This window comes from Protopterus annectens, chromosome 17.part0 (genome assembly GCF_019279795.1).
Source record: "Protopterus annectens isolate FY-2018-M chromosome 17.part0, PAN1.0, whole genome shotgun sequence".
NCBI lineage: Eukaryota > Metazoa > Chordata > Ceratodontiformes > Protopteridae > Protopterus > Protopterus annectens.
In genome coordinates, this window is record NC_056751.1 from 180,103,930 (window position 1) to 180,118,072 (window position 14,143).

General features: G+C 40.0%; 1 protein-coding gene across 3 annotated transcripts in view; it reads left to right on the forward strand.

Annotated features, from left to right (window-relative positions):
- Positions 1–2,151: 2,151 nt before the first annotated feature.
- Positions 2,152–14,143, forward strand: part of ARL14EPL (ADP ribosylation factor like GTPase 14 effector protein like) — a 265,508-nt gene continuing 253,516 nt past the window's right edge. Inside the window, exon 1 of one of the 3 annotated variants that reach the window (XM_044059760.1) lies at positions 2,152–2,299. Coding sequence is in view for 2 of the 3 variants with exons in the window: in XM_044059759.1 (XP_043915694.1) it covers positions 6,584–6,668 (85 nt within the window). In the remaining variant the exon portion in view is untranslated. Of the gene's footprint in view, positions 2,300–6,451; positions 6,669–14,143 lie in introns of those variants that run through there. The other 2 variants (XM_044059759.1, XM_044059758.1) reach the window with 2 other exon arrangements.

Consider the following 14,143-nt stretch of genomic DNA (forward strand, 5'->3'; position numbering starts at 1 on the left):
GTACACCAATTCCATCTTGAAGCTGCTACTTGGTCTTCAGTGCATCCTTTTACCAAACATTATAAGTTGGATATGGTTTCTAGGGCCAGTGTAGGTTTTGGTGAAACCACGTTATGTGGGTTTGTTGAGGTGTCTTCTCAGCCTTCCACCACCCATTCTGTTTCTTCAGCTTTTTTACTCTCCATTCCATAATGAATACTGCAACCGGGATTATAAAAGGACATAGTACAGCTCTTTAAAATCTTACTACAACAGTAGACGTCCTGCTCTTCACTGTTGCAGTATTCGCTTCCTCTCAGCAATCCCTTCTTGTTTTTTCTGCATTTGTTTCCTTCTGGATGTGCATGGACTCCTTTGTCCTGTGGCAACTGTTCTCTTCTGGGGCAATTCAATTCTAGGTAGTTGTGTCCATACCTCCCTTTTACTCCCTACATTCTGTGTGAGGAGCATTAATGTGATGTACTGTTCTAACAAGATCTCTTTTAGGCTTTTTTATACTGGCTGAGCATCAGACATCCCTTCTATAACAAATACTGCAACAGTGAAGAGAAGGACATCTACTCAAGATTTTACACAACTGTGCTTTTATCAGAATAACACTTTTTGTGACATTTGCTAACCAGTTCAATCTCAAAATACAGCTTGTTGTTGAGGAAGAGGACATTCTTTAGTGCTGTATTGCCTGTTTAACAATTTTGATATAAAATTTAGATGGGATGATAAAGCAGCTGGACACACTCAGAGTTACGACTGTGCATATCCACAGTGGCACAACAGTCACACAGCATTTATTCTACAGTTTGGTTACCATATGGGGTGCCTTCTGTGTAAACTCTGCTAGTCCTTCCAGTATCTGCATGCGTTTTCACCAGATGCCCCTGTGCCCTGTCAGAGGCATGCTATAAGTGAATTGGCAGTCCTTCCCGTTTCTTCTAGGTGTGTGTGTGTGCGTGTGCGTGTGTGTGTGTGTGTGTGTGTGTGTGTGTGTGTGTGTGTGTGTGTGTCCTGTGATAAACTGATATCCTATCCTGGACTAGTTTCTGTACCATGCACCCAGTAAGTACCAAGATAGGCTCTGGCTGCCTTGAACTGGATAAAGTAACTATCGCAAAGAGTGAATGTCTATTCAAGAGTGATCTTTGAAAAGGTAAATACACGAAAATTGAATACCTTGCAGTATTGTACTATTAATATTATATTGAGCAATTTTCTTTGTAATAATTACCAATTAGTTTTAGTTCTCCGCAGTATAATATATTCACAAAGGCAAGAGGCATATGTAATTGCAGTCTGGCTTTTTATCAGTTTTAGCAGTAGGAATGCAACCCAATTAAAATGATATAAACTTGTGTATACTTCAGAACTAGTTGTAACAGCACAAAGGTAAACAAGAAAATCAGTACAATAATCCACTGTAACAGCAAGTATTACATGGAATAGCAGACGCTCAACAGTTGCTGTGTAGCTTTACACATAGCAGTGTCAAAATGATGTGCACTATCTACACCCAAGTATCAAGCATTCGGCTCTAATAGATCGACAGACTGCAGTCAGTAACTGCAGTTTGGGTAATTCAAATAGTATCAGGAATGAACCAGAATCTCTGTATAGCATGGCAAGCCTATGGATATCATCAGGAATACATTTCATTCATTATTTTGTCCAATAATAGAAGCCAGTATCACTTAGGAATTATGTCACCAGCTTTGGGGAAAGTCAAGAGCATGCCTCTCAGCTGTTAGGATTTTAGCAGATTGTCCAGACTTTTGCCTCATATTTTTGGTCTGTTCCTCATAAAATTTATGGTTTCCTGGCAAATCACTGAGGATCGAAGTTACTAAATAAAGACATACATTTGAGTTTCAGATTTCATATCCTTCAGAAAATGCAGTCTAACATAAATCCCGTATTTTACCAACTTTCTAAATTTTTAAGAGCAATATTTAAAATTTGCCCCTATTCTTTGACCTTTTATTTTAGGCTTTGTCCATTCTTGAGCTAAGTTGAGAGGTATGCAGGAGAGCATAGAGGGAGAGTGTGAATCCTTACCAAAGTGTGGGCTGCTGTTGTAGTGATTAAGTTGAATAGGATACATGCATCATATAGGGGTGTGGTTCTGAAAACATTAACAAGTGAACTGAGTGTTATAAAAGGTTGTTTGCCCTAGGAAACAGGTGGGCATTTATTCCAGTTTTGGATATGAAATGTTGTATTCTAGCTGCTTTGTGTTGTGCAGTATACTGTGCTTGTGTATAATAGAGGAAGTAAAGAGAGGTCAGACTTACAGCCTCAGGCAAAGGTAGGTTAACGTCAGAACATTTGTGTGGTGAGTTGTAACATCTTGCTAAAACGGTAAGCAGTGAGCAAAGCAGATTAGAGGCAGGAACTCTGAAATGTTTATGGATGACAGTGAAGAAGATGTCACCATGTGTTGCATGATATCTTAAAATCTGTCTGGAAGCCGATTGTGCTAAAATGGTTTGTAGTATGGAGTGATTTTACTGAAATATTTGGTTAGTAATACTTTGAGGCTTTGTTTGTTCCCAGATAACTACTCCTTTTACTCTGAAGTAGTATTAAATGTTCAGGATGATGTAAAACATCATTTGTGTGAGGCCAGGTTCACTTGAAGGATACATTATTATCATTGTAATGGCAGAAGTTGATTGAGGCTGTCTAGGTATAGTATGAGGTATGAACTCTTGTGGAGGCCCCCGAAGGGTTATTTTGATATCATCTTCTGTCATGTTTGGAGTTGTAATATGTAAGTGAGAGAAAGTTAATCTGATTAGTTTGAGCTGGCCTGCTAACATTAAAGTATCTTATTGCAAAGTCATCAGTAGGCCAAGTAAGGGAATCATTTCAGTACTGTATGAGGCTAGTACCTAAAGTTGCTCCATATTTTAAAAGGTATGCATATAATATACAGTCTTCATTCAGGATATCCTAAGAAGATGAAAGTTTTTAGTTATTTGGAACAAATGTTTCATAAATATGCATAACAGATAGATTGTGAAAGCTGCCTGAGGGAGTGGCTGCTGCTTCTTTAATTGGTGGCTCATGGAGAGCAACATTCACTGTTTTAGAAGGGTAACAAGCCCAGGTAGTAGTGAATTATGGGGCAATAAGAAGGTGGTATGCAGTCTGCTCATTACAACAGTTGAGAAGAGATCATTTATTAACTAGATGTCAAGTTTAGAGGATAATGAGGGTTGAATTTATAACCAGAAAAGAGGGAGAGTCAAGTTATACTTGATGTTTACCCAGCCCTTAACTGAAGATGTGGTACTCTTACATTTTATTTATTTATTGGAAATTTAACTTTCCCTTAGTGATATTGTGTACAGTCTTGGCATTGTGGGGAAGTGTATGGCGCACTGAACATACTTTGTATGCTGTATGTTTTAACAGCTTATTGAATACTTATTTGTTGACCACCACGAAGAGCAGCAGTGAGTAACAGATTATTTTGTCACCTCCTGTGTTTCTCTTCAGGTTAGCCACTGGAGAGTCTGAGCTACATTTTAGCTCGCCTGATTATTTTGGCTTACTAGGAAAGTGACAGTAAATTAAAGTTGTTGGACCTTTAAAATGAGTTTTACTGGGGAGGCCTGAAGGGTTATTCTGACACCTCCATTTTCATTTTGTATCATACATGGTGACTTTAACTTGAAGGCTGACCTTTCTTGGATAGCAAGAAATGTATCATCCAGAAAGATGAAATGGCTGCTGTTCACAAGATCACTCAGGAAGTGTGTGAGATAAATAAGAGCAAAGCCCTCTCTTCATGCTGACCCTCAGTGTTCCTTATGCTGTGGGCACTCATCAATTTCCTTGTGGCACCAGATCAACTGTAAATTAAGATGTAACAATCATAGTAGACCGTCCTCTAAACTACCATCAGCATTATCAGTTTTTTGCTTTAACACTGTCCTCTGCAGCTGATGGGCTTGCTCACAGAAGTGAGGGCATGCAGTGGCTTCACATTTGTGTCCAAATATTCCTTTGCATATTTACTGAAGGTTACCACTTATGCTGCTTGGCAGAACAAATGTTCTGGCTCCTGTACTGGGTGTCCTACCCCACTTTTCCAGCAGGTGATGGCATTGCACTGGGCTGGACCCTCTTTCTCTCCCCTCAGATGGGTGAGCTAGCATCAGTTTCTTGCTTACACCACATTTCACAGTCTTCTTTAGTGTTGGCCTGGCAGCCAGTCTAGGGGGCATGTAGGTTATATTTGGGCTTTATAGCTGTGTGCCATGGAGATGGCTTGAGCTCCTATTTAAATAAGGTGACAATTTTATAAGCCTGTTGAAAGATTCATTTTTGTTTGCATTACTGACACCTGGATTGATGAGTTGTAGAATAGATCCTACATGGATGTATATTATGCAGGTATTGCTATGACCCAGGTCCAATTTTCAGTGCCTCTGGCACTGGAGGAGCCATTGAGAAGGGAGAGGAATGAGGAGATTTAGCCTGCTGCCTTCCCAGGAGATGGGAACAACATGCATGTCATAGGGATGCTGTAACTCTGGGTACACTAAAATCCTGATAGCGTATAGGGAAGGCAGGGCTGTCTGAGAGTTTGTCACCCAAGTGAGTGAGCTCCACTCCATCTTCTGCCCATTGGGTGTTTGTAGTGGCATACGTGTGGGGAAGACTGGTTAGAACGTACATGTAAACAGCAAACAGTTGGCTGGATAGTTACCATACTGCAGATGGAATGATTCATAATGAGGAATGAACGGACATAGCCATGGTGTTGGATCTAATAATGTTTGGCAGGCATATGTTGGATACAAAGTACAGAAAAAAGTTGACTATAGGAAATGAGGACCATCTTAAACATTTGCACAGTTGTTCATAGTTCCATTGATTTGTATTAGAGTTGGGTTTAGCTGTTGTAATCCTATAATCTGTTTCCCCACTAGGTGATTAGTATATTAGATTTTTTTCTTTTTCCTGGATATTTGCAGAATTTATCATGCTTGCAAAATTAACTGAATTGAGTTATCATAGGGGTTGATATGATTTCAGTGCCAAGGCTGGTTGTACATAATCTTGACTATACAATTCCATGCATAACTGAATTGGATTACTGGGTTTTGAATTCATTTCATTTTCAGCAAATGCTGACACTACAGATACAAGTTGCTAAAACCATTCTGGCTATCTTCAGAATATTTTTTTCCAGGGGGTAAAACTGAGGGGGCCACACCCTGACAGACATAATATACTTGCTCAAACTTACAGAACAATGTAAAGTTTGTACTTCATCGGCATTCACTGAAGACTGTCAAATTAAATGACATACACCTGGTGACCCCCATATCTTCTTATCAGCTGTACAGATTTTCACAATGTCCAGATATCTCATATTTTTGGTCAATTTTCCATAAAATTGTGGTTTTCTGGCAAATCCCTAAAGATTTAAATTGGAAAATAGACATCTGAGTTTCAGACTTCATACCCTTGCAAAACCTGTTCTGTCAACTTTCCAAGTTTGTTAGAGCAATAACTTGTTCCTATTTTCGGCCCTTTGTCCCACGTGTATTTCTGGCTTTGTCCATCTTTCTTGCTCTGAGATCGAGAGACTAGCATAAAATATAAGCGAAGATCTTCCTCCAGTCTGGTGGTAACTCGTTGCCATTTATTGTTTTTACTTTGTTTGTATTGCCAGTTACATAAACTCAATGTGGTTCATTCTAAATGTGTGTGCTACTTGGCCTCCAAAAGAAATCTGATCTTATGGAGATGGTCTGCATTTGTCAATTTTTAAGGAAATTTTCTTTAGCTGTTACAGGGCTGAACATGGTGGTGTGGCTTTTGCACGGATTGCCATCTGTTCGCTCTTGTTTGGAGAAACTTCGAAGCTAATGATACACAAATTTACACAAATTGAAGCATAGCTTAATGACTACTCTTTAAAGCTTTAATGTGGAAATGTGTATATTTGATATTTGTTTACCGAGAAGTCCGACTGGTGCAGAACCCACTTTCACCGGAGGCCCAAGGAGAAATGCTCCAGATGATTCTGATGCATGTCTTTGGAATGTGGGAGGAAACTGGAGCACCCGAAGAGAACCCACGCGAACGCAAAGAGGACGTACAGACCCTATCACAGTCTACAATTGTTTGTGTCTTTCGGCTTTTCCCGGTTAGGGTTCACCACAGCGGAACTCCGGTCCGCTAATGATTGGCAGTAGAGTTTTACGTGCTGACTTGCCGGGCCTGACACACAGCCTTCAACGAAGGAGCCCGTTCACGCATGTCGACACACAGAAGACGGTCTTGACTGAGAATCGAACGGGTAACGTCTAAATGTGAGGCGACAACGCTACCGCAGCACCACCACCGCATCAAACTGGAAAATATCTTGCTTGGTAGGCGTCAACGCTAACCGCTACACCACTGTACCGCCCATAATCGGCAAGAGTTGCGGTGCAGGACTGTAGTCCCAAAGGCATTACAAACTTTGTGAGATTCCTTGCTTGTTTGTCACTATCTCCAGACTTAAATTCTGTCTTAATTGCCTGTGCAAGCAACCTTTGTGCTGTCATATGCTAGAGACTTGACACTAATGTTTTGTCAATGGGGGCCACCTTGTTTTGACTTGAGCCCAAGCTTTCATACTGCGTGTTGGGGTGCTGTTCAAATATTCGCAGGTAAATTTAAAAGCGGGAATTTTTTTCTTCTAATTTAAGTCTTGATTTTTTTTTTTATCCGATTATAGTATCTCCTCTAGTTTTCCATTTCTGGTTAAAAATGCTTCTGATTGATCTTTCAGTCCTGTGTAGTTAAGGCTCGGGTGTAAGCATACTAGGCTGATCTTACTGAGGTAATTATGACTTGTTGACATAAATAACATAACTTCGTCTTTTATTGATTGGCATCACGAAAAATCAAGTTGTGTGCTAGTTATGCCTCTGTGCCAGCTTAAACAACACTTCAACAGGCTACACTAGGCAGATTATTTATTGTTCAGATCATCATGTCCTCCGTTAGTCGTTATATGCAGTCGTTGGTCACTGGCAGATAATAGTTTAGAAATCTCGAGTTATATGGAGGGTAATCATCAATGTATACTAAAATGCAATTATCTGTTCTGTTCCATAAACAGATATTGGGGGGGGGGGGGGGGGGGTTCCTTGTCCTAGTGATCATTAGAGGAAAAAAATTGCCTGTATGTTCCCCTTTATTGTGAATTCATACTAAAACCATAGGTCTGTCAGCACTGCACAAGCCTGCTGTTTGAGGAATTCCAACTAACTGTAGGATAGTTTATTCTATTTCTTAAGTGAATCTGTCTTCTGTAGCCTGCATCTTAGTTGTATTAACTACTGCAGGATGTTTACATGGGTTGGCTAAGAAAAGTACCTGGCATTTGTACCTGCCTGTGTTTGTCTAATCTTCTTCTTTCGACTTTTTCCCGGTTAGAGGTCGCCACAGCAGATCAACTGTTCACTCATGATTGGCAGTGGAGTACGGTGTTGAGTTGCCAGTCTGGTGTCCAACCTTCCACTGAGGGCACACACATGCACACACTCATTCCTAGGGCTAATTTAGAGCATCCAATCCACCTACAGCATGTTTTTGGGATGTGGGAGGAAACCTGCGCGACCACAGGGAGGAAATGCAGACTCTGCAAAGAAGACATCCCAGCTGAGGATCAAACCGAGGAACCTCTTGCTGTGAGGTGACAATATAGGGTGATATGATTAGGAAGGGCAAAGTTAGAGGGCAGAAGGCTAAGGGGTGATATGATTAGGAAGGGCAAAGTTTATATATATATATATATATATATATATATATATATATATAGGGTGATATGATTAGGAAGGGCAAAGTTAGAGGGCAGAAGGGTAAGGGATAGAGAAATGCATAGGAAGAAAAAATAAGCATAAAGTTAATTGGTAGAAAGTGGGTTAAAGACTGTAGCTTTGCTAAAGTAAATTATAGGGTGACTAAAGCATGTGCTGATAGCATGTGCTGATAGCTGTCTGTCTTTGAGTAGTAGTCCTCTGAATGTGTTGTATTTCAGTATGTCAGTTATATGGGAGTGAGTTTCATACTTTTGGAGTACAAGTATAAAGAAGGCATGCTTTCAGGATGACGAGGGCTCTTGGGTCTAGCCAGTACTTGGGCAATATTCGACTGAGAGCAAAATAGGTGGGGAGTTCAATAGATTTACTCTGAAGGGAGTTAAGAAATTTGTTTGTGGACAAGATTGAGAAGTATATCTGCACACTCCTTTATATAGAGAGAGACTGTCAAGGTATTACAGTGGTCTTCATTTTTTTTTTGTAGAAGAACATAATTTGGCAGATTTTGTTAAGGATCTGTAAACCAGTACACTGAGGGTGTATTCCAGCTGTGGTTGAAGTGCATTGATGCATACTACCTTCATTCAAGGGTGAGAGTGCATTTTCTAGTTTATGACCAAAGCGAAAGTTTAAAAAGTGTCTGTGCACATTGTTTTCCTAGTTTAAATTAGGATCCAGGTATTGGAATGAATACACCTTCAGTTGAGAGTTGCAGGAGGGTGGCAGTGGAAGTTTGTTTACTTTTGGTCAAGTGACCGAAAACATTTAACTTATTATGAAGCCTAAAAAAGCGAAAGTAATTGTCAACTAGCCATGGATGCAGGTTGTCGAGGGTATGTTGTTGCACATCAGATTGTCTTACTACTACGTTAATGTGCATAGAGAGACTACGTTAATGTGCATAGAGAGGAGGTTCTTAAGGCCTAGGGAAGTAATTGAAGAGACTGCTGCAAGGATTTGACCTTGAGGACAACCCTGAGGATATATATATTGTAAGAACAGATGACTTGCATATGTTCTATTAGAGGGGTAAACTGCTAAACCATTGCAAGGTGGAGGAGGAGGTAAAGTTGGAAAGGGTTAGTAAGTTGAGGAGTGGAACTGTATGATTAAACAAGTCAAAACTTTTGAGATGTCTGTGAACAGAGCTCTTGCTAGTAAGCATTTGCTGTTGGTGAGTAACTTCTTATGCTCAGTTTTTCCTGTGTTTGTCATAGCCATGCTGATGCACTCCAAAGATAATGATGAAGGAAGGAGGAGAGATGGGAATATACTACGTTTTTGAGCAGTTTTAGTTGTGACTGTGAAACTGAATTACGTAAGTAGATGTATGTAGCCAAGCTGCCTTTCGAGAGACCAATGAATTACATAAGTAGATGTATGTAGCCAAGCGGCCTTTCTTGAGGGACCAAGGACAGATTCCTTCTGAGCTAGGTGGGCTATGGTTTGAAAGAATATGCAAGTGTCTGTTTCTGTTCTGGAGATCTTTTGAGGTGGAATGGGGCAGGCAAGGTTCCAAAGTAGAAGTTGCAGGCTGATTATGTGCCGGAGCAGAAACTTTTATCAAAGTTAGATGGGGTTAAACTTTGTGCCGAGTTACTACATCCAGTCAGGCAAACTATCTTTCCACAACTGTCTGGGGTTGGAGAGGCTAGAGGTTTGCCTAGTGTGTGAATAGATAGCTTTTTGCCACCTTCCTAGATTTTTTGCTTTATTGTACTGCTGAATCTGTGTGTTGTGGTCACTTGAGTCTCCTGTTTTCAATAGGTAGGTGCTATGGGATCGTTTATATCCACCTGAGCTACTACCAACTCAAGCAGATGGGACCTGTAACTCCCACCTGGAGTGGGAATACAGCCCAGAGACTTCTGGTCTTCCAGTTGCATCACTGGCACTGCTACATATTGGCAGTGACCATCTGAATAGCAAAAGACCTAGTATAAGCCTGTCTGAACCATCTTAGTCTGTCAGGGAAGATATGGACACTCTCTCTTTTTAGTAATCCATTAGGTCTGATGAGCAGAATACTGACTCCATTTTCTATTAAAACAAAATCCTTTTTGATATAAAATCTGGAACTTGACTTTTTTTTTTTTTTTTTTTAGATGTCATTTAATCAGAGCAAGCTGACTGTATTAAAAGTAATAAATTATGAGATGTTCTGTGGCCTAAAATACCAAATTCTTGAAAATCTTTTTTTCCAATACGAAGGCAGTAGAAATTCAGAATTAATAGTAATTTTTCCTGGAAAATGGAAAACCAGTGTCCCTACTAACGAGTAGTAAGCAATCTCCTCCCCTGCAGTTAGCTGGCCTGTCCAACATGAATAGTGAAGTAGTCCCATGAAGAATGTATGTATAGTGCTGGAGAGACGTTTGAGCCAGGTTTCTACGAGATCACGAATGTCTACATTATGCGACAGCCTGAGGTGGATTTGAAAGTTCATTGGTAGGTTGCCAAATTTCAGGTATTGTTCTGAGACAGGGCTTTGTATTTGATGTAAAATGATATATTGGGTAATGTTTGCAGTAGACCAGGGTTGGGTAGTTTTTTCTCCATTTCTTTGCAGGCACAGATTCAGATCTGGACAAGTTGGTGCCTGAGATGGGAGTTGGCATGAAAGTATACATGGGAATTGTATCTTAAAAGGTGAAGGGTTACCCCAGTTATCTTTGAAGGTGAGCATGATACCTCTCTCAGGTGCTATACTTGTCGTCCTTCTGATTGCTGTTGTGGGAAGGTAACAAATTCTGCTTTTTATAATTATTGCAGTTTTTTTTTTTCTGGGTATGACCTGCTGGTGTTTGTTCTGCCAAAACAAAGTTCATGTATGATGTTCTTTGTCTCATTTTCTTAACTATTTCAACTATATATATATATATTTTTTTTTTTTTTTTTTTTTTTTTTTTTTTTTTATTATTATTATTAAACAAAGTGCTTGCTGATTTGTATATTAAGGTTGGGTACAGGAAGCTGGGAGGACCAGGCTGACCTAATATGTGGTAGATATCCATTCACCATCTCATGATTTCAGTTTGTATCTCATAGCTAGTCCTCTGTATTTGAGATTCCCCCACCCCATATTAGGCAAGTGTGAGTACTAAACACGTACACCTAAGTATTTCTGTTCTGTACAATTTGCTGTTGTTGGTAATTTGCTGTTGGTGCTTCTGTGTGTCCCCCCAGTTTGCTGGCCAAATCATAACAATGTTCTCCCATATATTATCATTTTGGGTAGTGATCCAGGCTTCTAAGTGACTAGAATGGAGTATGATGTCATGCATGCATATTAGGCTAGGACTCTCTCCCCTCCCCTTAATTTAACTTCGTCAAAGTTTAGTGCTGTAGCCTGTAACCGACGTTCACCATGACATGAATTTGGAAATCCCACTTGCTTTCCCTGTGATAGGAGAGCAAACTTTGAATCCTTTAAATCCTCTTTGCCCCCCTCCATGTTAGTCAAACCCAAGTGGAGCAGGAAGAGTCTGGCGTACACATGCAGTATTGAGGGAGAAGTTGAGATTGTGCCCTAGATGCACAGCAGTCTGTCTTTTAGCAGAGAAGTTTAAGGTTGCAAGCTGCTTCCTGTGGTTCAGGCTTCATTTCTGTCGGCCTCCATTTGTCTACTGTCTGTCAGCAAGTGACATAACCTGGCAGTGCTCCTAGACTGGGCCTGATGTATTAGTGCTGTGATTATACAGACTGTCTTGTGACAGTCTGGTGTTACAAAATGGTGGTGAGAAGATATAATCATGGCTTATTTACTACTACACTTGTACCGCTGTTTACTTTATCAATTTGCTTGGGTCACCAGAAATGTGCAGCAGAAGCTTCCATTGTGTCCTTGGAATTGATAGTTATCCAGTTTAGGCACAGATGCAGAACAGATTTTTTTTTTATTCCCAAACCTTTATCAGTTGGTTGACAAAAATCCAAAAAAGCAATTGCCACCAGTTTGAGAGTATTAATCTCTTGATATAAAACCAGCAGTTAAAACAGCAAATAAGATCCAAATCTATGTAAGCGCTTTCGGGATATTACCTTTCTTCAGGCTGGTACTTTCTCAAACTGGTGGCAACTGCTTTTTTGGATTTTTGTCATTGGTTGTTTAAGTGGCTGCCTTTGGTGAGGTTTTCCTGTTTTTTTTGGACTTTAATATGGATATCAAAATAAAGCCGTGAAGTTTTACAGTGCAGAGGAGATGCACTGTAATAAATTTTTTTGTAGCAATCTGTGTTGTATTTATTAATTAAATAAAACTTGCCTAACCTAGGGTAATTTTTATAAGCTATTTACAAAGTGAGATGTTTTGTAACATGCCTCCCCACACACTCCTTGCACTGTCAGCTGGTAAGGATATCTAGCTTTCTTGAAAGCAGTTTTCACTTGTAGGCTTCCCTGAGATCAGATACTTAAGCTCTGAAAATGTGTTACTCTCTTGTTACTCTTGTGTTGCAAATTCTAATGTCTTGTGGTAGGTTATTCAAACCATCAAGAGCTGTTTGGAAGAATGCTCGCTCAAATATAATTAGGTTTAATAGGAGCCTTGCAACAGACTGAGTTGTGAGCAGTTAGAAATGTTAGTTTGTATGTTCAATTCAGAGCCGTTTTGAGTAACCATTTTGTTCTAAGTAGTGTGCCATCTGCATACATGGTGCATTTTATACTAGAAAGGAGAGAAGGTAATGACTATATTTTTTTGCGTGCGAATAACCAAAACCCACTACTGAATATTAAGAACTCCTCCTGTTTTTGAATGTACCAGCCTGAAAAATGTTGCCTGTGATGACCTGAAATATTCTCTGGGTTTAGGCAGTTGACTTTGTTATAGAAAGATGCAAAATCATGGTAGTGCTAACTTTTCCAGCCTGTATTTTTAAGGTATGTCTGTCTGAGACCTTTGTAATGCATGGCTTCAAAATCTTATTTGTGGAGGGCCCCGTAATAACCTTTGCTTGACAAAGAATATTTGTCTGTCCTGCATTCACTGCTGCACTATTCGTTATGATATAGGATTCCCTGCTGCAGAAGTGCGAGTGTCTAGCCAGTCTAACAAAGTCTACTTGTTGCTCATTTAAAAGCTACACCAGATATCACCCAAATGCTCCTTGCATAGCATAGGGCATAAAGATGTTTAGGCCTACCGTAAACAGAACTTCTTTGCCACCAGTTCTGAATGAATCTTCAGTCTTTTACTCCATTTCTGCCAGTTGGAACGCATTTTCATTCTCCAGGGAATTGCCCACCACTGGAGCAGTAATAAAGGAGACTCTGTCCTCACCACTGGCACATGTGTGGGGGATGTTCAGTGGGAGGATAACGGGTATTTCCAGATGCAGCTCTCTACATAAAGTGCAACTGAGACTACTATCGGTCTGGGACTGGTTTCTCTTTTTTTTCCAGATCCCAGTAAGACTCCTCACTGGTACAGTTACAGAGTTGAGATGTCAGCTGAGTGACCAAGCCAAGACCTCAAGCACCCTGTGTCCAACCATTGCTTAATGTCCCTGCCGAAGTAGCTGATACACACACCTGGAAAAGACTGGCACAGGTTTACTAGCTATGCTCCCTTCTGCCCAAACTACAAGGTAGTTACCACTGTCATCAGTAACTCTTATCCGTTACTTTGGACACCTTTTAAGGGCCCTAATCTTATCGTGCAATATTAATACTAATACAAATGGCAGTTTACCAAGAGCAAGGCTATTAGGAATGGCCCACACAGTGTTGTCAAATATGCATGTAATCTCAAATATCTCATATGCAAGTACTCAGTATCTCTACACAGATCAGTCACAATGAAGGATTCAAATACATTTAAGAGCAAGACCATACTAAATACATATTCAGTGAAGAGTTCAAAGCCACAGGAAATATTTAAAATAACCTTGCAGTACAGGCTCGCACAAAAACAAAATCTAAACTAAGCTTTGCTAGATTCCTGACAGTATCTTGGTGTTACTGTACTCTAATAACTTACAAGCAAGGCAGATGTGGTGAGGAGGAGTTGTGGTTGTTTAGGTCCAAGACCGAATGCACTGTCTCACTAAGACTTCTCAAAATAATGGGGGGGAATTCAGTAAAGCCTACACGGAGTGATCTTCCATGTAGGCAGAGTGGCACGGCCCCAACATGGAAACTATGCCCTGCATGTGCAAATATATATTTTTTAATAGCCATATCACATTTGTGCACAGCAACACGTAAACATGCTGTTATACAATAAAATATTAAAAATTGTAAAATCCAAACACGAGACTTGTATGTGAGAATAATACATTATAGGGCCATGCAAGCAGTATGTACAATGGGAGATT